The 21,472-nt window shown below is 44.6% G+C and overlaps 1 protein-coding gene across 1 annotated transcript in view; it reads right to left on the bottom strand.

Annotated features, from left to right (window-relative positions):
* The window catches only part of LOC132894117 (zinc finger protein 271-like), a 269,182-nt gene that overhangs the window by 205,027 nt on the left and 42,683 nt on the right, over window positions 1-21,472 (bottom strand). The window contains exons 7-8 of the mRNA XM_060933443.1: window positions 3,455-3,522; window positions 3,100-3,278 (exon numbers count right to left, since the gene is read on the bottom strand). Coding sequence (XP_060789426.1) covers window positions 3,100-3,278; window positions 3,455-3,522 — 247 coding nt within the window. The remainder of the gene's footprint in view (window positions 1-3,099; window positions 3,279-3,454; window positions 3,523-21,472) is intronic.

Genomic DNA, 21,472 nt, shown 5'->3' with positions numbered 1-21,472 from the left:
AGAGTTGTGCACGCGTGACTATGATTTGTATGGAATGTCACTTGACCCCATATTTCTATATCCACCAACATGGTCAGCATCCGGGTTTTTATTTTGCGTTGATGTCACTTGCAAGTCAAGGATATGGGGAGGTCTGACATCATTATCCTAAATTGTGTGTTTGCTGTGACAGGGCATGCGTTATTTCCCCTAATTTTCCCCCATTTTCTCCCGAATTTATCCATGGCCAATTCCCACCCATCAGACTGCTCTCCCATATCACACAACAGCAACCAACCAGGGAGGGCTAAGGCTATCACATGCTTCCTCCGAGGCAAGTAACACCAGTTGACCGCATCTTTTACTTATACAATGTCAAGGGGCAGCATAACACACTCGGAGGAAAGCCCAATCCACTCACTTCCATACGAATGTGCATGAGCTCACAGATGTCCATGACTCGCTAGCATAATTGACACAGGAGAGAGAGCATGTGACCACTCCCTCGCAGAAAGCCCAGACAAATTTTCTCTTTTGAGCTCTCAAACAGAGATGGCCATGGCATCATCAGGATTCAAAGTGGTAATCTCCAAATGTTGAGGAGGATGATGGGAGGACACTTTTCCACGGTGCCACTCAGGATCCACAGGATGTGCGTACACCCCCTGACCCCCTTCAGCATCTGACATGTCATCCTCACAGTTTCCCCAACCCCAAACACACACACACATCTCATCGTTCATTAACACACTGAACTCAGGGACCACACATCTCACTTTACCTCGCTCATTTGCACTATTCTGCACTACCTCACCTTAACAGCTATTAGTTTGTTTATACTGCTTATTTCATATTTACCTGTGAAACCTCAAGTGCCCTTGACTGTTTGTTTATTTGCACCAATTTACGTGTGTGTGTGTGTGTGTGTGTGTGTGTGTGTGTGTGTGTGTACGTACAGTTAGGTCCATATATATTTGGACACTGACACAAATTTTGTTTTTTTTACCCGTTTACTGAAACATATTAAAAAGTTATAGTTATATAATGGACATGGACAAAGTCCAGACTTTCAGCTTTCATTTGAGGGTATCCACATTAAAATTGGATGAAGGGTTTAGGAGTTTCAGCTCCTTAACATGTGCCACCCCGTTTTTAAAGGGACGAAAAGTAATTGGACAATTGACTCAAAGGCTATTTCATGGGCAGGTGTGGGCAATTCCTTTGTGATGTCATTCTCAATTAAGCAGATAAAAGGCCTGGAGTTGATTTGAGGTGTGGTGCTTGCACTTGGAAGATTTTGCTGTGAAGAAAACATGCGGTCAAAGGAGCTCTCCATGCAGGTGAAACAAGCCATCCTTAAGCTGCGAAAACAGAAAAAACCCATCCGAGAAATTGCTGCAATATTAGGAGTGGCAAAATCTACAGTTTGGTACATCCTGAGGAGAGAGAGAGAGAGAGAGAGAGAGAGAGAGAGAGAGAGAAAGAAAGAAAGAAAGAAAGAAAGAACTGGTGAACTCATCAATGCAAAAAGACCTGGACGCCCACAGAAGACAACAGTGGTGGATAATCACAGAATAATTTCCATGGTGAAGAGAAACCCCTTCACAACAGCCAAGCAAGTGAACAACACTCTCCAGGAGGTAGGCGTATCAATATCCAAATCTACCATAAAGAGAAGACTGCATGAAAGTAAATACAGAGGGTTCACTGCACAGTGCAAGCCACTCATAAGCCTCAAGAATAAAAAGGCTAGATTGGACTTTGCTAAAAAACATCTAAAAAAGCCAGCACAGTTCTGGAAGAACATTCTTTGGACAGATGAAACCAAGATCAACCTCTATCAGAATGATGGCAAGAAAAAGTATGGCGAAGGCGTGGTACAGCTCATGATCCAAAGCATACCACATCATCTGTAAAACACGGCAGAGGCAGTGTGATGGCTTGTGCATGCATGGCTGCTAGTGGCACTGGGTCACTAGTGTTTATTGATGATGACAGGACAGAAGCAGCCAGATGAATTCTGAGGTATTCAGAGACATACTGTGTGCTCAAATCCAGCCAAATGCAGCGAAACTGATTGGTCGGCGTTTCGTAATACAGATGGACAATGACCCAAAACATAAAGCCAAAGCAACCCCAGGAGTTTATTAAAGCAAAGAAGTGGAATATTCTTGAATGGCCAAGTCAGTCACCTGATCTCAACCCAATTGAGCATGCATTTCACTTGTTAAAGACTAAACTTCAGACAGAAAGGCCCACAAACAAACAACTGAAAACCAGTGCAGTAAAGGCCTAGCAGAGCATTAAAAAGGAGGAAACACAGCGTCTGGTGATGTCCATGAGTTCAAGACTTCAGGCAGTCATTGCCAACAAAGGGTTTTCAACCAAGTATTAGAAATGAACATTTTATTTACAATTATTTAATTTGTCTAATTACTTTTGAGCCCCTGAAATGAAGGGATTGTGTTTAAAAAATGCTTTAGTTCCTCTCATTTTTATGCAATCATTTTGTTCAACCCACTGAATTAAAGCTGAAAGCCTGAACTGTTTTGTTCAAAATTCATTGTGGTAATGTACAGAACCAAAATTAGAAAAATGTTGTCTCTGTCCAAAAATTTATGGACCTAACTGTATGTATATATGAGTGTTTAGTCTGTCTAGTTCTTATCTAGTGTTTATGCTGTTTATATTGTCTGTTTGAGTGTTTAGTCTTTGTCTAGTTCTTATCTAGTGTTTATACTGTTTATATTGTTTGTTTATTTTTTCAATTATTCCATTTTTATTTTTATTTATTGCATTGCCTGTTTGCACCGTGGGTCAGAGAGGACTGAAATTTCATCTGTGCTGTATGTCGAGCATGTATAGCATATTTGACAATAAAGTTGACTTGACTTGAAAGGAAGCTGACAGACTTCACCCTCTCTGGTTGGTCACTGTCATATGATAGAGAAGACCTACCTGGTTGGTGGAACTGGCCAAAATCAGTTCTCTGGAGGAGTGCTCTGGTTATTGTAGACTGCAATGTACAACAACAACTTTCATCCCAGAAACACTGTTAAGCTAAGAAATGTGTCACGAGATGATGCAGAAAACAACATCTATATCAGACTATAGTAACACCTTGCTGTCTGGTTCTTCCTGTAGGTACAGGACTAAGTTCTTTGGTGTACTCCTCTTCATACCACACCAAGAGCTCCTGTCCTGGGTTAATGGGTCGACAGCAACGATACAGAATTCCCCCTCGATACCGAAATGCCACAAGATTCTGTTCTTCATTGTTACGGGTACAATTCACATACCTAAAAAAAAAAAAGAGTGCGGCAACATTCCAGAAAATATAAAAATCAGATCAGAGTTACAGACTTGGAGAACACATGGCAGAGATAATCAGTGACAGCAAGAAGATAAAGTTCTTCCAACAAATGAGGAGCTGTAAAATAAAATCACTAAAAAGACCAACTGGTGTATTCCTCACCTCATCCAATTCACATGCATCTCTCTTTTGGCATCTATGTATTCTTCACACTGCATGCTCCTGCATATCTGTCAAAAAACACCACATTTACATTTTCTTCACTAAAGTCAAATCAATCAATCTATACCTTTAAACAAGGTATACAGAAATGAGAATGATGGCTCATGCCAAGATTATATTAAGCATCATGAAGGCTGAATTAAAGGTTCTTGACTGTATCTTTAGATTCACAAAACAGCCGACAAGTTCCGAGATGAATTTAGCAATGATAGGAAAATGCAGGGGTGGCACGGTGGTGTAGTGGTTAGCGCTGTCGCCTCACAGCAAGAAGGTCCGGGTTCGAGCCCCGGGGCCGGCGAGGGCCTTTCTGTGCGGAGTTTGCATGTTCTCCCCGTGTCCGCGTGGGTTTCCTCCGGGTGCTCCGCTTTCCCCCACAGTCCAAAGACATGCAGATTAGGTTAACTGGTAACTCTAAATTGACCGTAGGTGTGAATGGTTGTCTATGTGTCAGCCCTGTGATGACCTGGCGACTTGTCCAGGGTGTACCCTGCCTTTCGCCCGTAGTCAGCTGGGATAGGCTCCAGCTTGCCTGCGACCCTGTAGAACAGGATAAAGCGGCTAGAGATAATGAGATGAGATGAGGAAAATGCGGGCAAGGCTTTATCAGAATTTAGGTAAACGAAAGGTTTCTCATAAAAGGCTTTACATCTTTGACATGGCAAAACTGTGCTGTCAATCAGACCTCTCTGATAAATATCTGTCCCTTGTGTTTTGGTCTGTTTAGAGACTGCTACAAAAATGCACAACTTTAAAGTCAGTTCGGTCACTAAATGGGTTTTATATAAAATATTTTGGATTTGTACAAGTCATTTATTTGCCACAAGTGTTTGGAAGTAATGATGGTTTAGTTCAGTATAGCAGTGTTAATTCTGAATTTAAAAAATGTAAAATTTTGTTGTAGTCTTGGACTGAAAATTTTAGTTTTATTTTAGTCTCTTTGTTTCGTATTCATCAAAATTTAATCAGTGGAACTCAACTTCAGTCCAATTCTAGTCAATGTTTTGTTGTAAAATGTGTCCTGTAGTTTTGAGAGAGGCTACTGCAGGAGGGCTATTGCTGGATGACAGTCTGAAGGGGGCTTCATCAGAGAAAATAACTTTACCCCAGTCCTCTACAGTCTGCAAAAAGTCTGCAAAAAGTTATTTTCTCTGATGAAGCCCCCTTCAGACTGTTTGGGACACCTGGAAAAATGACTGTCTGGAGAAGAAAAGGTGAGCACTACCATGAGTCCTGTGTCATGCTAACACTAAAGCATCCTGAAACTATTCATGTGTGGGGTTGCTTCTCATCCAAGGGAATGGGCTTCCTCAATTTTGCCTAAGAACATGGCCAAGAATAAAGAATGGTATCAAAAACATCCTCCAAGAGCAACTTCTCCCAACGATCCAGGAGCAATGTGGTGATGAGCAATGCTTTTTTCCAGCATGATGGAGCACCATGTCACAAGGCAAAAGTGACATGGTGCTAAGTGGCTCGGGGAATAAAACATTGAAATTTTGGGTCCATGGCCAGGAAACTCCCCAGATCTTAATCCCATCAAGAACCTGTGATCAATCCTCAAAAAGTGAGTGGACGAACAAAAACCCCAAAATTGTGATAAACTCCAAGCACTGATTATGCAAGAATGAGTCGCCATCAGTCAGGATTTGGCCCAGAAGCTGATATCTAGCATGCCAGGGCAAATTGCAGGACTCTTGAAAAAGAAGGGTCAACACTGTAAATATTGACTCTTTGCATACACTTGATGTATTTGTTAATAAAAGCCTTTGAAACTTAGGAAATGCTTATACTAGTGCATCTCAAAAAAGCTGCAGTTTCTCGAGTTGAGATAAACCAGTATCTACCTCAGGGACACTGAAGTACTAGCCAACCATTTCTACTGGTTGCAAGATGCTTGTAGTTAGAACAAGAACACATATAAAGGGAAGGAAAACAATAAGATAATGAATTCTACTTATTTGCTCATTGAAGCTCATACACTGTAAAAAAAGAATAGTTGAGAATACTTGAAATTTCAAGGCAACAGTCTGCATTAATAATTTTATGTTTTGCCAACGATGTGCCCATGATAATGCAAACTATGATAACACTGTTATCTTTATTAAGAATTCTTAATGAAGTCAATTTTCAATTCCTCATTCTGCCAACATAGATTTCTCTTTTTGCTGAACAGTGGCATTCACAGTAGTACAAAAAGGCAATTGAGGTTATCACAATTTTTGGGGGGGGCTTTTTTCACCTTTATTTAGATAGGACAGTGTAGAGACAGGAAATGAGCAGAAGAGAGAGATCAGGAAATGACCTCAGGTCAGAATCAAACCCAGGCCCCCAGATTTATGGTATGGCGCCTTATCCACCTGAGCCACGACAACATGAACTTCAACTGGAGAGAGAATCACATTGCCCAGCCCTTGCATTTGGGAGAGGAAACCACGTGTCTTGGTCATTCAGAGCATGCGCTGAATAAACACCTGTGACAATTATGTATTTTCAATTCAGATTATTCACTATTGTATATTTACACATCATTGAGGTGCACCCTATCAGTTTGATGTGGATTTTTCTTGATATGGATAATTCTAAAAAATAGAATTACGCTTTGTTCAAGTAATTCCATATTCACAATTGAATGGACAAGAAAATATGAATAATTATTAACGAACAGAAAAATCCACATCAAACTGATAGGGTGCACCTCAATGATGTGTAAATATGCAATAGTGAATAATCTGAATTGAAAATACATAATTGCCACAGGTGTTTATTCAGCGCATGCTTTTAATGACCAAGACACGGGGTTTCCTCTCCCAAATGCAAGGGCTGGGCAATGTGGTTCTCTCTCCAGTTGAAGATCATGTTGTTGTGGCTCAGGTGGATAAGGCGCCATACCATAAATCCGGGGACCCGGGTTTGATTCCGACCTGAGGTCATTTCCTGATCCCTCCCCGTCTCTCTCGCCTGCTCATTTCCTGTCTCTACACTGTCCTATCCAAATAAAGGTAAAAAAAGCCCCCCCAAAAACTGTGAGAACCTCAATTGCCTTTTTGTACTACTGTGAATGCCACTGTTCAGCAAAAAGAGAAATCTATGTTGGCAGAATGAGGAATTGAAAATTGACTTAATTAAGAATTCTTAATAAAGATAACAGTGTTATCATAGTTTGGATTATCATGGGCATACATCGTTGGCAAAACATTAAATTCTTAATGCAGACTGTTGCCTTGAAATTTCAAGTATTCTCGACTATTCTTTTTTTACAGTGTAGTTTTACTTGAATTATTTGTTTTATAGTGACGATTCACCATGGATGAAAGTGCTCTTGACTCACCCCCACCTGTGTCTTGGCGAGCTGAGATGAAAGATATGTTTGCATCATTTAAAGAGGAAATTACTCAACACACTGAAGGTCAATTTGCACATAATGATGAATCAGAAGGTGAAGATAAGGAGTTTTCTGATAATGGCTGAAGTTCAAAAGGCTCACTCAGGGTTCCCGCTGGTGCTCATCACACTCGTCAACAATTCAAATATTTGAATTGTGCCAGTTTGGTTGGTATAAACCTGTATTAAGTCCACTTTGATAAGATGGTAGCTAAGAAATAAATACAGACTAAGAAAAAGTGAATAATACTGTACTTATTGAACTTTAATTTTCAAGGAAAAAAGTGGAAAATATTTTTCAGATCCCAGGGGAACCCTGCTCACCTACAGTGGGTGCAGCTATTACCAACTATTTAATGGGTGAGGCCTCTAAATCAAATTTTGATGATATCGTACACGAATTCTCAACAATATAAGATGGGTCCTTTTGTTGACAAAAAATTAGCCGGTACGGTTGAGGAGCTTATCAAAGGAAAATTACCCAAAACAAAGATTGAAGAACCGATAACGTGATATCCGAGGCGAGAAAATTGTCTTCTGTGAGTCTCCCCCAAAAGTTAACAGGGCAGTCTGGAACCAATTAAAGGCCAGTCAAAGTAACAAGTTGGCAGATAAGGCATTCCAGAAAGCTCAACAGTGCTTTGTTTTACATTAATGGCATTTAGCAGAGGTACTTATCCAGAACAATGTACAACATACCCAGAGCAGCCTGGGGAGGAGTTGGCGATTAGGTGCCTTGCTCAAGGGCATTTCAGCCATTCCTGCTGGTTCAGGAAATCAAACCAGCGACCTTTTGGTCCCAAAGCTGCTTCTCTAACCATTAGGCCTATTTATTCAATGTATGCCATGATCAATGCTTGTGAAAAAGCAACAGATGAGATGAAACCCAGACTTATACACGCTCTAGTATTGGCATTAGCTGGGAACCGGGAGCTAAATCTTTGTTGCCGAGAAGCTACAAGACCTGAGCTCAATTCCCAGTTTTCTTCCCGTTGCAACTCTGTTATACCAATAAACAGGGGAGTTGTTTGGAGATTACATTGGCAAAGAAATTGATGATGTGAGTAAAGAAAAAAAGTTTGCATGGAGGGGTTTACTATTTCAGTTGAGAGCCCTGTGCATGGGGTTGATCAGTCGCCCTCGGATTTTTACCAAGGTGTTGAAGCCTTTTTTTCTACTTTGGGAACACAGTATGGGGACAATTGTTTGGGTTAAATTGATGATTCCTTTTATACTGTGGATGCTTGTCGTGAGGCAACGTTGCATGCAGTTTAATTGTTTACTCAACTGGGATTTGTTATTCACCCAAACAAGTCTGTAGTTCGGCACGGTGGTGTAGTGGTTAGCACTGTCGCCTCACAGCAAGAAGGTCCGGGTTCGAGCCCCGTGGCTGGCGAGGGCCTTTCCGTGCGGAGTTTCCATGTTCTCCCCGTGTCCGCGTGGGTTTCCTCCGGGTGCTCCGGTTTCCCCACAGTCCAAAGACATGCAGGTTAGGCTAACTGGTGACTCTAAATTGACCGTAGGTGTGAATGTGAATGGTTGTCTGTGTCTATGTGTCAGGCCTGTGATGACCTGGCGACTTGTCCAGGGTGTACCCCGCCTTTCGCCTGTAGTCAGCTGGGATAGGCTCCAGCTTGCCTGCGACCCTGTAGAAGAATAAAGCGGCTAGAGATGATGAGATGAGATGAGAAGTCTGTAGTTCACCTTATACAGTGTTTAGAGTTACTGGGGTTTCAGCTGAACTCTACCTCAATGACAGTTTGCGTAACCCCAAAGGAAATTGATAAAATTATTCTCACGTGCAAAACATACTTACAGGCTAAGGAATTTATGATGCGTGAAGTTGCATCACTAATAGGAACTCTGGTTTTTACTTTTACTGGGGCTGAATGTGGGCCCCTTTATTATAGAAGCTTGGAATATGACAAGGATTTAACCTTGAAGTCTGCCCTAGGGGATCTTGAAGAAAAAAAAGTGTCTCAGTTTTCAGAAAGCATTCATGAATTAGAGTGGTGGGTCAGGTTGCTTCCAACAACCTGCAGGAATATTGATTATGGTAATCTATACGACTAAAGGAAGGCTGTCTGTTCACCTATGCAAATCGACACAGTTGGACACACATACTACATACTTTGCAGATGGATTGGTGACACCCCAGAGGGGCCCAAGGCAAACGTTTTTGAACGTTTTTTCCAAAACATGGGATTAGTGCTAATCCAACACACGATTCATTTACCATAGGCTACATACTTATGCTAACACAATGCATGCAGCCTCGGCGGGGAATCCCCTCTCCAACTCGCCTGAGACTTTCAATTGTATGAGACCTCGTAATCAGCACTCCTTGCCGGAGACTTCCACTAAGGCAGAGTCTACGTCACTGAGGAGATCTCATCTCATCTCATTATCTCTAGCCGCTTTATCCTTCTACAGGGTCGCAGGCAAGCTGGAGCCTATCCCAGCTGACTACGGGCGAAAGGCGGGGTACACCCTGGACAAGTCGCCAGGTCATCACAGGGCTGACACATAGACACAGACAACCATTCACACTCACATTCACACCTACGGTCAATTTAGAGTCACCAGTTAACCTAACCTGCATGTCTTTGGACTGTGGGGGAAACCGGAGCACCCGGAGGAAACCCACGCGAACACGGGGAGAACATGCAAACTCCACTGAGGAGATGTGGGGAGCAATTTATGTCAGTTTGGCAGAACACAGTGAAAACATTTACATCACATGTGTCCACTCAACTCTCCACTGGGCCTTCTAGACCTGTGTTATACAAAGGTATCATTCAGAGGAAATCAGGCTCACAGGCAATAACTACGAGTCCATCCATTACACTTCGAACAGGCATGGGATGGGGGGTGCAGCATCTCACCTCAGCCAAACACAAGGATTATGGTCTCAAACTGAAGCTCATATCAATATTCTTCAAATGCCTGCAGTGAAACTAGGGCTCATGTCATTACTTGGAACAGTGTCCAATCAACTCATTAGAGTTATGTCTGACAATGTGATGACAGGTTTTTTTTATATTAATGCTATGGGAGGTTGTAGGAGCAAAGAATGTAATCGGCTTGTGAAGGAAATTTAGCTATGGGCAATCAATAGACATAATTGGCTCTCTGCTCCCCATCAGCCGGGACACTTGAAATGTACCTGCAGACTCCTTGTCCCACCATTTTGAGAATGGAGTAGAATGGCAGTTAAATCCTTGGGTATTTGAGAATATTTGTGGGATTTTTTTGTGTTACCAAGATTGATCTGTTTCCAAGTCAAATTCATCATCAAACTCCTACATGTGTGTCATGGAAGCAAGAGCCATATTCCTCTTATGTGGATTGGTCTATCTTTACTAACAGTTATGCTTTTCTGCCATTTTGTGTAATTGGAAGATGTCTCCAAAAAACAGTGTTGGAGCAAGCAACAGTGATCATCATAGTGCCCCTTTGGATCACAAGACTATTGAGTATCATAATCGACAAGCCCAGATTGGTCAGTGTAACAAAGAAGGTATTGTGCCATCCAATGCGAGGGGATGTGCACCCTCTGAGCCCCAAGCTACAGCTCATGGCATGCAAGGTATCAGGCAACAGTTCATTGAATGAAATGTACCTGGAGAAATTACTGATGTACTCATGTTTTCTTGGAGACCAGGTACACAGAAGCAGTATGAGCTGCTTCTTTTGGCTGTTCCCATTAGGGGTTGCCACAGTGGATAATGTTTCTCTATCTCCTCTTGTCCTCCGTATCTTTTTCTGTCGCACCAACTGTCCTCATGTCCTCCTTCACCACATACATAAATCTAATCTTTGGTCATTTTCTTTTCCCTCTACCTGACAACTCCATCTCCAGCATTATTTTCCCAATATTCCCTGGATCTCTCCTCTGTACGTGTCCAAACCATCTCAAGCTCATCTCTCTCACTTTGTTTCCAAGTCGTCCTGCATGTGCTGTCCTCCTAATACTCTCATTTCTAATCTTGTCCAACTTTGTCACTCCCAGTGAGAATCTAAATATCTTCAGCTCTGCTACCTCCAGTTCAGCCTCCTGACTTTTTGTCCGTGCCACTGTCTCCAAACCACACAACATAGCTGGTCTTACTACGGTCTTGTACACTTTCCCCATTCACTCTTGCTGGCATCAGTCACAAATCACTCCTGACACTCTCCTCCATCCGTTCCAACCTGCTTGCACTCTCTTCTTCACTTCACTCTGGCATTCACCATTACTTTGTACAGTTGACCCTAGATATCTGAACTCCTCTGCTTTGACCACTTCTATTCCTTTAGCTGTACCATTCCACTGTCCTCACCTTTGTGGGTGCAATTGGTCTTCAGTGATCAGTCTCATTAATAATACCATTAATTTTGGTGTTTAATAATAAATTACCAAACATCTAAATTATGGTATATTCCAAATTATTATGATCACTACCAATGCAGCAATAATGTATTACTTACCATATTACATAGACACTACAGCCAATAACATTCATATACACTTGGGTGAAGGCAATTTGGAGTTCTTTGAGATTGTGTGACTTCAAGGATACAGCAGCAACAGACAGACAAGCACAGTTTAACAGAATAATTGAATTTATTATAACAATGATACTAAATGGGTAATAGCAGTTGAATACATTCAATATGGTCAGCAGCAATATATATATATATATATATATAGCGGCACGGTGGCGTAGTGGTTAGCGCTGTCGCCTCACAGCAAGAAGGTCCTGGGTTCGAGCCCCGGGGCCGGCGAGGGCCTTTCTGTGCGGAGTTTGCATGTTCTCCCCGTGTCCGCGTGGGTTTCCTCCGGGTGCTCTGGTTTCCCCCACAGTCCAAAGACATGCAGGTTAGGTTAACTGGTGACTCTAAATTGACCGTAGGTGTGAATGGTTGTCTGTGTCTATGTGTCAGCCCTGTGATGACCTGGCGACTTGTCCAGGGTGTACCCCGCCTTTTGCCCATAGTCAGCTGGGATAGGCTCCAGCTTGCCTGCGACCCTGTAGAAGGATAAAGTGGCTAGAGATAATGAGATGAGATGATATATATATATGGCGGGCGCGTGTGTGTATGATGATGTTTTCTCCTTGCTGCCAAGCGAGCGACTGAGCTTTTAGGGCGTGTCCCGTGCGTGGCTGTGCACTGTGAGAAAGGAGGAGTGCGAGGCAGAGAGGAGGAGAGAGAGAGAGTTTGAATATGCGCGCAGGAGGTGCGCGGACAGAATGTGTAAATAAATCAGAGATTGGAATGTTATCTGTGTTGGGGGGAAGGGCAAATCACCTCATGGTTTCTTGAGACAAAGGAATTTGTCGTGGTTGCTAACCCACTAACTTATGACATTACCAAATCCCCTGAAATATTGATGAGGTCAAAGTGTGTGTAATAATGAAATTAAGGGGTGTTAGAAAGGATAGAGAAAGAACATGCAACAACCTATCTATTAAAACAACAGAGAGAACAATGTAGAACCACAATGATCAACTCGACACTCTAAGTGTCCACAGTGTGCACAATTAAACAGTTTCTGAGTTTAAATTCACACTACTTCATAAAGCTAATTCCTAAGACTAGTTTGCCCAAATGCCAGCCTTACTTACAGTATCTTGCTCCTATGTAGGAATGCAAAGATGTCCCAAAGTTTCACGGAGTCTCAGGTAGTCCGCGGAGGCTCACAGAAAGCTCGTGGGTCGCTCCTGTGAAAGTGCAGAGGTTTCCTTGGTCCGAAGCTTCATCGTTCGTGAGGAAAAGTCTCTGATCAAATAATGTGCACAGCGATTAAGTCAGAAGGAATCCAGTCGCTTCTAACTTTTAATTAACTGCTTGGGCTGCAGTCATAACGTTACTTATAATAAACAAATAAACCGGTTGTAACTCGATTGAGTGAGACGATGCAACTTAGGTACTTTTTACCGTGGCCAGTGGTATATACGAAAGCGTGTTGAGTCTTCTTTCTTGCGAGGCAGACGTCGTGATTTCGGACGGTCCGATGAGCAGGGGGTATCTCTATATGTCTGCATGATGCGAAGTCCACAGCGAGAGAGAGAGAGAGAGAGTTTGAGTGTGACTGGGTCACACTCAAACTCATGGAGGAAGTGACGTAGGTCATCGCGGAAGTGACATAGGTCATCGCAGGAGTTAGTTGATGGGATTTGTAGTTCTAGACGGGGACTGTGGCTGTCCCTACATTCCCCCTTTTGGTCTCAGGGGTATGACTGATTCGTAGCACTGAGAGCACAGTACAGTACAGTCCACATGTCCATAGTCCTTGAGGTAGCATCCTCTGTACAGTCCATGGTGTCCTGTGAAACCTGTGTAAACTCATGAGTCCTAGTAAGACAGTTGGAGGCATAGGCATTTGGGCCAATATTAGGCTGTAAGCATTTGGGCATATAATCTAAAGTCATGAGAGGACGCTGGCGTGTATGTCGCCGCTTCTCATGTCCAGCTGTTTTACTATTTACTAACTGACAGATACATTTTGCGACTCTAATCTACCGACGTCGCATACTTTACAAGTACAACTTTAATTGCACTGCGCGAGCAGTGGTGATCAGCCACCATCAACATTACCTGGATGAACTCAGCTGGCTACCTACAAACTGGAGTCTTACCGTTGGATAGGCCATCCTGTCTCCTCCCGCGGCTGATCCCAGTCTCTACAACTAACATCGTCGTGCCTTTCTGGGCTATCCATCGACTGCGTCGTCGTTGCATCCAGGTTGGATCTCCACTCGAAATCGCTCAAGTGTAACTGGTGGCTTAGCATCTAGCAGTGCGCACGGCATGGCTTTCCTCAGATACTCTGCAACAGAACTGATGAATCTCTGCTCCTTCATCCCTCCGAGCTGCCTGGATGTCCTGAAGTCTCTCCACATCTTGCGTCGTCCCAGATATGTGCATAGGGCCTCCTGACATAAGTTTGTGCATACGAGTACAACTCTGACTGTTCCATCTGTCATCTGCCGAACTTCCGCGTCACGACGTCATCAAAACAAACGTCACGCAGAGCTTGTCAAGCTGCGTCCTCTGGCTCGTGCTGACATGTCTGTCCCTTCCAACACATTCTCCAAAACGACCGCGAACTTCATGCTCCTAAACACTCGCTCACTTAATAACAAAGCAGAATTAATTCACGACACAATTATTGAAAGAAAAGTCCACTTCATGTGTCTGACCGAGACGTGGCAAAATCAGCAGGAATTTTTTCTCTCTCAATCTGGCCACTCCCCCAGGCTATGTATACATCCAAAAGCCTCGCTCCATGGGCCGTGGTGGTGGGCTGGCTGTCATACACAATTCTGACTTTATGGTTAAAGAACTCCCCATTAACTCCAGCACTTTTGAATGCATACATTTTGTGCTGACAGGGGCTGCACAGTTACATGTTGTACTTGTCTACCGCCCTCCCAAAGCCACCAATGGGTTTCTTTCTGAGCTCTCTGAGTTACTCACCACTGTCTGCCCCATGTACCCATCCACCATTATCATGGGCGATTTCAATATTCATGTAGACTCGCATAACTGCCCTTTTGCCATTGAATTCCTATCTCTCCTGGACTGCTTAAACATAACACAGCATGTACATGGTCCCACGCATGTCAAAGGCCACACCTTGGACTTAGTGTGCTCCACTGGCATAACCCCTCTCCATCTCCAGTGCCTGGACCTAGCTATATCGGATCACCATGCCATTCTTTTCTCTGTACCTGAGCCTCCACCCAGACTGCGCGTCAAACGTACAATAACATTCAGGAATATCAAGCGTGTGTCTACAACTGCATTATCAAGCATGCTGGCATTACACCTTGCAACCAATCCCTCTGGCCACAGTGTGGATGCCCTTGCTGAGCATTACAACGAAGCTCTCTCGCTCAGTCTGGATGCTGTAGCCCCTCTGAAGACCCGGTCCATCTCCTTCAGCCAGCCCGCTTCTTGGTTTACCCCAGAGCTCCGTCTCATGAAGGCTGCTGGGCGTCGGCTTGAAAGGCTCTACAATAAATCCGGCCTTGTTGTCCACCAGGAGGCCTACAAAGACCATGTCAGGAACTAAAAAGAGGCCCTCTCTAAGGCAAAAACTTTATATTACTCCACCCTCATCAATAATCAACAGAACCACCCAAAGCAGCTCTTTTCCACTGTCAATCGCCTCCTCCGCCCTCCAGATGCACCCCAACCGTCTGATGCCGCCGAACTCTGCTGTAGGTTCCAGACATTCTTCCAGCAGAAGGTGGATGACATTTACTGGAAGCTCCTCCAGTCTGGCGCTCCATGTCCACCTGCCTTTAACCTGAAGGACTGCAACTAAACCTCAGCTGCCAACCCACAACAGTGCTCTCTCTCCTCATTCTCTCCACTTAGCAACAATCAGCTCATGGACTTAGTGTCTAAAGCTAAAGCCACCTCAAGCCAACTGGACCCACTCCCTACAGCCTTGGTAAAGGCATGTCTTTCCACACTATGCCCTACCATGACGGCCATCATTAACACCTCATTGACATCTGGTGTGGTGCCCTCCAGTTTCAAGATGGCTGTGGTGGTTCTCACCCTCAAAAAACCCAGCCTGGACCTTGACGACCCTGGCAATTATCGTCCAATCTCCAACCTACCCTTCCTCAGCAAAATTCTGGAAAGAGCAGTGGCTGCCCAACTTCAACACCATATGTCCCATCATGAGCTTTTTGAACCCCTTCAGTCTGGTTTTCGACCCCACCATAGCACGGAGACAGCTCTCATCAAGATCATGAATGACCTACTCTCTGCTGCAGACAACGGCCACATCAGCCTTCTCATCCTCCTTGACCTATCTGCTGCTTTTGACACAGTCTCCCACACCATCTTGCTCCACCGTCTTCATGAACACTTGGGCCTCACTGACACTGCTCTCTCCTGGTTTCACTCCTACCTTTCCAGTAGGATACAATATATCACCATCAAGGACTTCACCTCAACCCCAGCTCCAGTCAACCACGGCGTGCCTCAAGGTTCAGTGCTCGGCCCCCTGCTGTTCACCATCTACATGCTTCCTCTTGGTCAGATCATCCGCCAACATGGACTCAGTTTTCACTGCTATGCTGATGATACCCAACTGTACATCAGCACCAAACCATCTGCTCATCTCCCTCCCCTACCACTTGTCCACTGCTTGCATGAAATAAAGACATGGATGGCCGCTAACTTACTGAAATTAAACAACAACAAAACAGAACTCATGGTGGTGCCCCCCCCATCACTTTCCAAAGAAGTCAGTGACATCCTGCTTAATGTGGACGGCTGTACCATCAGGCCTTCAACAGAAGTGCGAAACTTGGGTGTTATCCTTGATTGCACACTCTCATTCCAGGCCCACATCAATAATACCACCAAATCCGCCTTCTTCCACCTCAAGAACATCTGCAGACTCCGCCCTTCACTATCCTATTCTGTTGCAGAAACTCTGATCCATGCCTTCATTACCTCACGTTTGGACTACTGTAATGGTGTTCTTTATGGCCTGCCCACTAAAGCCCTGGACCGACTACAGTGCATACAAAACTCAGCTGCCAGGGTTCTTACACACACGAAGCGGTGGCAACACATTACCCCAACACTTAAGCAGCTCCACTGGCTCCCAGTGAAGTCTCGCATCACATACAAGATCCTACTCCTCACATACAAGTCACTCCATAATCTTGCTCCTCTGTACCTCTCTGACCTCCTCCAGCCCTACTCCCAATCAAGGTCCCTGAGGTCCTCTGGCAAGGACCAACTTGTCATCCCACGCTCCAGGCTACGGACCTTTGGTGACAGAGCCTTTTGTGTTGCTGCTCCCACCCTCTGGAACAATTTACCTCTCCACAGCCGCCAAGCCCCCACTCTGGCTATGTTTAAAAAGCATCTCAAGTCACATCTCTTCACTGAGGCCTATGGTCCTTAACCCTTCCCTCTCCCCCATACCCAATTCCTTGACCTATCTCCTCTTTTGTAAAGCGACCTTGGGTTCCATGAAAGGCGCTATATAAAACTAAGTTATTATTATTATTATTATTTATTATTATAATCACTCTCTATCTAGCTCGGTCAAATCACATCTATATAAAAAAAAAACATTAAACACTACATAGTTACTTCATTTCCTATGCATAAAACCAAGAGAAGAGAAGAAATGAAGGAAAGGAAAGAAGTATTAGTGTTTGGGTTAGTAAGCCTAATCTTCTGGAAAGGTGATAGCAGCGGGTGGTCTGGCCAGAAAGCGTGCGCTACTGCGGCTAAAGCTGTCAGGGACGCAAACCATCTTATCCAGCTTGGCGTGTAGTGTTCTTATGTATTTGTGTAGCATGTATGTGATGCCAGCAGTTAAGACCCAGCCATTGAGGAGAAATCCCAAAGCAATCAGACTTCTAGTAGATCCTAGATCAGATGACTCTCTGACCTGGTAGCGGGAGACCATAGTCGAAATTCCAGTCTGGCCTAAACTAAATTTCACCGTTTTGGTCCCTTCAACCAGTAGTTGCTGTTGGAGGGTGTCATTGATCTCAAGATCATAACCTTGAAATGCGTCTATCATTTCAATCTCAGAATCGCACCTGTCAGTACTAAGATGGTGTAGGGTGATATCACCTACGTGAATGGTGGCTCCCTGTCGTACACTAAGGAACACCGTTTGGTTTGGGATTTTCATTCTGGTGGCTGTGTCATGCTGATCGTATGACATCAAGACTTCAGTTTTTGGAGTGTTAACAACCCACCGATTACCAGCTCTCTTTACTCTAGTTTCCATATCCTCGTCCTTTGCGGACATTTGACCTACACACTTTTGTTCGGGCACTTTTGCCCTCAAACCACACAGGCGATCTGTAGTGTCTCTAATGAATGGGTTGCTTGGGCAGACCCAGTGGATGTCTTTAGTGGAGGTGCACATCTCTAGGTTGGTAATAAAGTAGACAGAAGGGCTGTCATCATGTAATGCTACCATGGGTGGTGTCTGTATGCATATACGGACATTGTTTTTCCAGAAACCCACGTTGAGAACAGACTTGAGTCTATATATGTTGTTTTTCTCAGTGATGGGTAGGTTCAGCATGAATCCTATCTCTAAGTCTTGTGGATTCACAAAAATGGGGATAGCACTGCCAAGACTATAGGCCAGGTGTATTTGCGATGAATACACATTAGTAGTAGTAGTAGCGGATTTTAGTATTTTATCTACCATGCTAAGGGGCATCAGATACGGTGGGATTTTACCACTACTCAGGGTACTGATTGAGCTGCCAATTTCCCTAAGCAGGTCTTGCATCAAATCCCTTACTACCCGGACATATTTGATCTCGCTCTTGATTATTTCGGCCAACTTGTCTACGGCATGCACAGGATCCCGAGGGAATCCATTCTGTAACATACAGAAGGGTTATTACTTTATTGGGTTGGTAAATGTGACTGGGAATGTTAGTGTACGCTTATGGTGAGTGAGGCGTACAAGCTAGGTGGACAGGATGGGCCTAACTATCATCCACCCCCTTTTTGGAGTGAGGACTGTTCAAAAGGCTTGATTTGATTGCTATGGACCCATCGATATGAGGGCGTTTGATTAGGCCTGGATGTCCTAATGCGATACGCGACAGGGGGCAGTTTTCCCACGATCGAGAGGTCCCAACCAGTGTGGTAGGAACTTCTTTGAGACTCCTACCAGCTTGGTAAAGTTGAAGTATAGGACTTTGTCGCCTATTTGATATTTGTGATGGGAAGCTTTTCGGTCGTAGTAGGCCTTTTGTCCTTTTACACTCATTTCGAGATTCTTTTGGGCCCATGCAAAGGTTGACTATAGGTGGCGTTGTAGGTCAGCGACATATTGATGTGCGGTGTATGCAGTTGCGACGTTCATGTCCTCTGGTCTGTACAGGAGATGCAGTGGGAGAACCATCTCCCGCCCAGTCATCATCTCAAAGGGTGTGACTCCAGTGGTGTGATGAGGGGTGGACCTAATGGCCATTAGCACCAAGGGAAGTTTCACATCCCAATCTTTACCATGGTGGGTGACATACTTACGCAGCATGCTCACAATGGTTTGATTGGCTCATTCAACCTGACCAGAGGATTGAGGGTGGTATGCGATATGGAATTTCGCCTCAGCGCCTAACATGTTCCGCAGCGCAGCCATTACACCAGCAGTGAAATGGGTGCCTTTGTCTGAGTCGATGGATAGAGGGAGGCCCCAGCGGCTAAACACATGGTTCATGAGAAGGAGAGCAGTGGTCTCTGCGGTATCGTTGGGAGCTGGTAGACATTCTATCCATTTTGTGAAAGCGCATGTGACGGTAAGGAGGTATTTGTTACCCCGGGAAGATTTTGGGACCAGACCGATCCAGTCCATTTGGAGGTTGGACCAGGGGAAGGTAATTCCTTGACTTTGCAGTGGAGCTCTATTTAGCGGTTTGGATGGGCGAAACTGACAACAGACCAGGCATCCCTTGACATACTCGGTTATGTCTTTGATCATGAAAGGCCAATAGACTATCGGCTAAAGGGTCTTATAGGTGGCCCTAGCACTTCTATGGCCTCCACATGGACTGTCATGAGCATACTGCAGCATAACTCCCCTATGGTCCATAGGAACAACCCAGCGGGGTGGTCCTTGACCACGAGGCACATACACCTGTTAGGACTGGGACTGTTTTGGCCTCCAGAGGCCGCTATTATTTCCTTATCTTGTCATGTTTGTTTTGGCCTCTAGAGGCTGCCACTGTTCCTGTGTTTTGTGTTTGTGTTGATTGCCTGTTTGTCCTCATTAGTGTCACCTGTTTCCCATTTAGTTGTGTATATATACTCCCTCAGTTTGGTCCCTAGTTACAGAGTCTTTGTGCTACCTATGGTTTGTTTCCTCTGTCCCATGTACCTTGCTTATGCGCTTGTATTTTTTCTTCTTTGGATTTGTTCTACCCTTTTGGATCTTCTGAGCATTTTGCCTTTTCTTTTCTTTGGACTTTGGACTACCTTTTTGGATCTTCTGAGCGTTTTGCATTTTGCCTCTTCTTTTCTCATTTTTTTGGACTTTGAACCTTTGGATTATACTTTTTGTTTTTTGCCCTGGATTGTATATAGTGTATATATTGTAAATAAACTGTTTTTTGATACTCTACTTTCGCCTCACGCCTCTGCACTTGAGTCATTCCCCTGGTGGCCTAGTGGGGGTTTGCTGGATCACTACACCAGCGATCCAGGTTCGATTCCCAGCAAAACCCTAACAACACCAGGAGCCCTTTCTCAAGCTTCAGGCGGTTATGGAGGTGTTTTAGGTCCTTTGATTGTTGTAGCACCACTTCTGATATAGGGGATGCCCTTGGGTCTGTGACAAAGTTGCGAATCTGGCTGATAGTTGGGTCCCTATCCTGCATAGTTACCAGATCTGCGTCGCCTGGTTGTCTACCTAAATGGACGGTCAACGACTGGGGTTCAGGGTCTTCGCGCCCTTCTCTAGCCTGTCAGCGGGTAATGGCGTTCACGACATGGCACGGTTTCTCAGGGACCCATCCCTCTTGGAACTCCCGGGGGGGCTGTCCACAGCTCCTGCCTTGGCGAGGCGGTCAGCCTCATCATTACCAACCTTATCAGGTCCAGGGACTTGGGAGTGCCCTTTCACCTTCTTCCAGTACATGGTCATTCCCTGGCCTGCCACCAGTTTGTCACATGCCAGGAAAAGTTCAGAGTGTTTGACTACTTTTCCTCAAGCATTTTTCATTGGGAGGCACTTGGGAGTGCCCTTTCACCTTCTTCCAGTACATGGTCATTCCCTGGCCTGCCACCAGTTTGTCACATGCCAGGAAAAGTTCAGAGTGTTTGACTACTTTTCCTCTAGCATTTTTCATGTCATTCATTTTCCATGTGGGGAAGTGAGAAATGAAGCTGTGACGGGCATAATTGGAGTCAGAGCCGATGACTAGCTGCTCAATGCTCACTTTGCTAGCTTGTTGTAAAGCGATGAGCACTGCTGCTATCTCTGCGTATTGGCTTGTCCTGGCTCCGATTTGGTACTGGTATTGTCCTTTCAGAGGGCCTGTTGTCCAAACAATAACAACGCCGGCTCGTGGTTCATTCTCATGATGGAAGGAACAACCATCTACGTAGACCACGGGAAGGTCTTTACAAGAGTTATCATCATAATAGTGGTGGTCTGACAGAAGGGAAGGTGTAGTTACAAGGGCAGGATTCTCTCCTGCTCGCAATCGCAATGCTGGCAGTCGGCTAAGCCTTGGCCCAATGCCATTTTATGGTTCTGGGCGTACTTCACCTCAATGTCGTAGCCCTGTAATGCCATCATCCATGCCGCGATGTGACTATTGGACACCCTTCCTTCTCTTAGCCTCTGACTGTTTAAGAAAGAGACAGGTTGGTGACATGTCTCTATCACAACTTTCTGACCACCAGTGTAGCTGCGGAAATGTTCAACGGCCCAAAGAGTAGTTAGCAGGGCTTTCTCGCAGTTTGAGAATTTAAGCTCCACACTACTAAGTGAACGGCTAGCGTATGTGACGACTCGCCTGTCTTTGTCATACTGCTGTGATAAGGCAGCACTTAAGCAGTGAGTGGAGAAGC

Source organism: Neoarius graeffei, chromosome 11 (genome assembly GCF_027579695.1).
Source record: "Neoarius graeffei isolate fNeoGra1 chromosome 11, fNeoGra1.pri, whole genome shotgun sequence".
NCBI classification, from domain to species: domain Eukaryota; kingdom Metazoa; phylum Chordata; class Actinopteri; order Siluriformes; family Ariidae; genus Neoarius; species Neoarius graeffei.
Note: the sequence above shows the minus strand (reverse complement) of the source record. Positions and strands in the feature narration are given on the sequence as shown.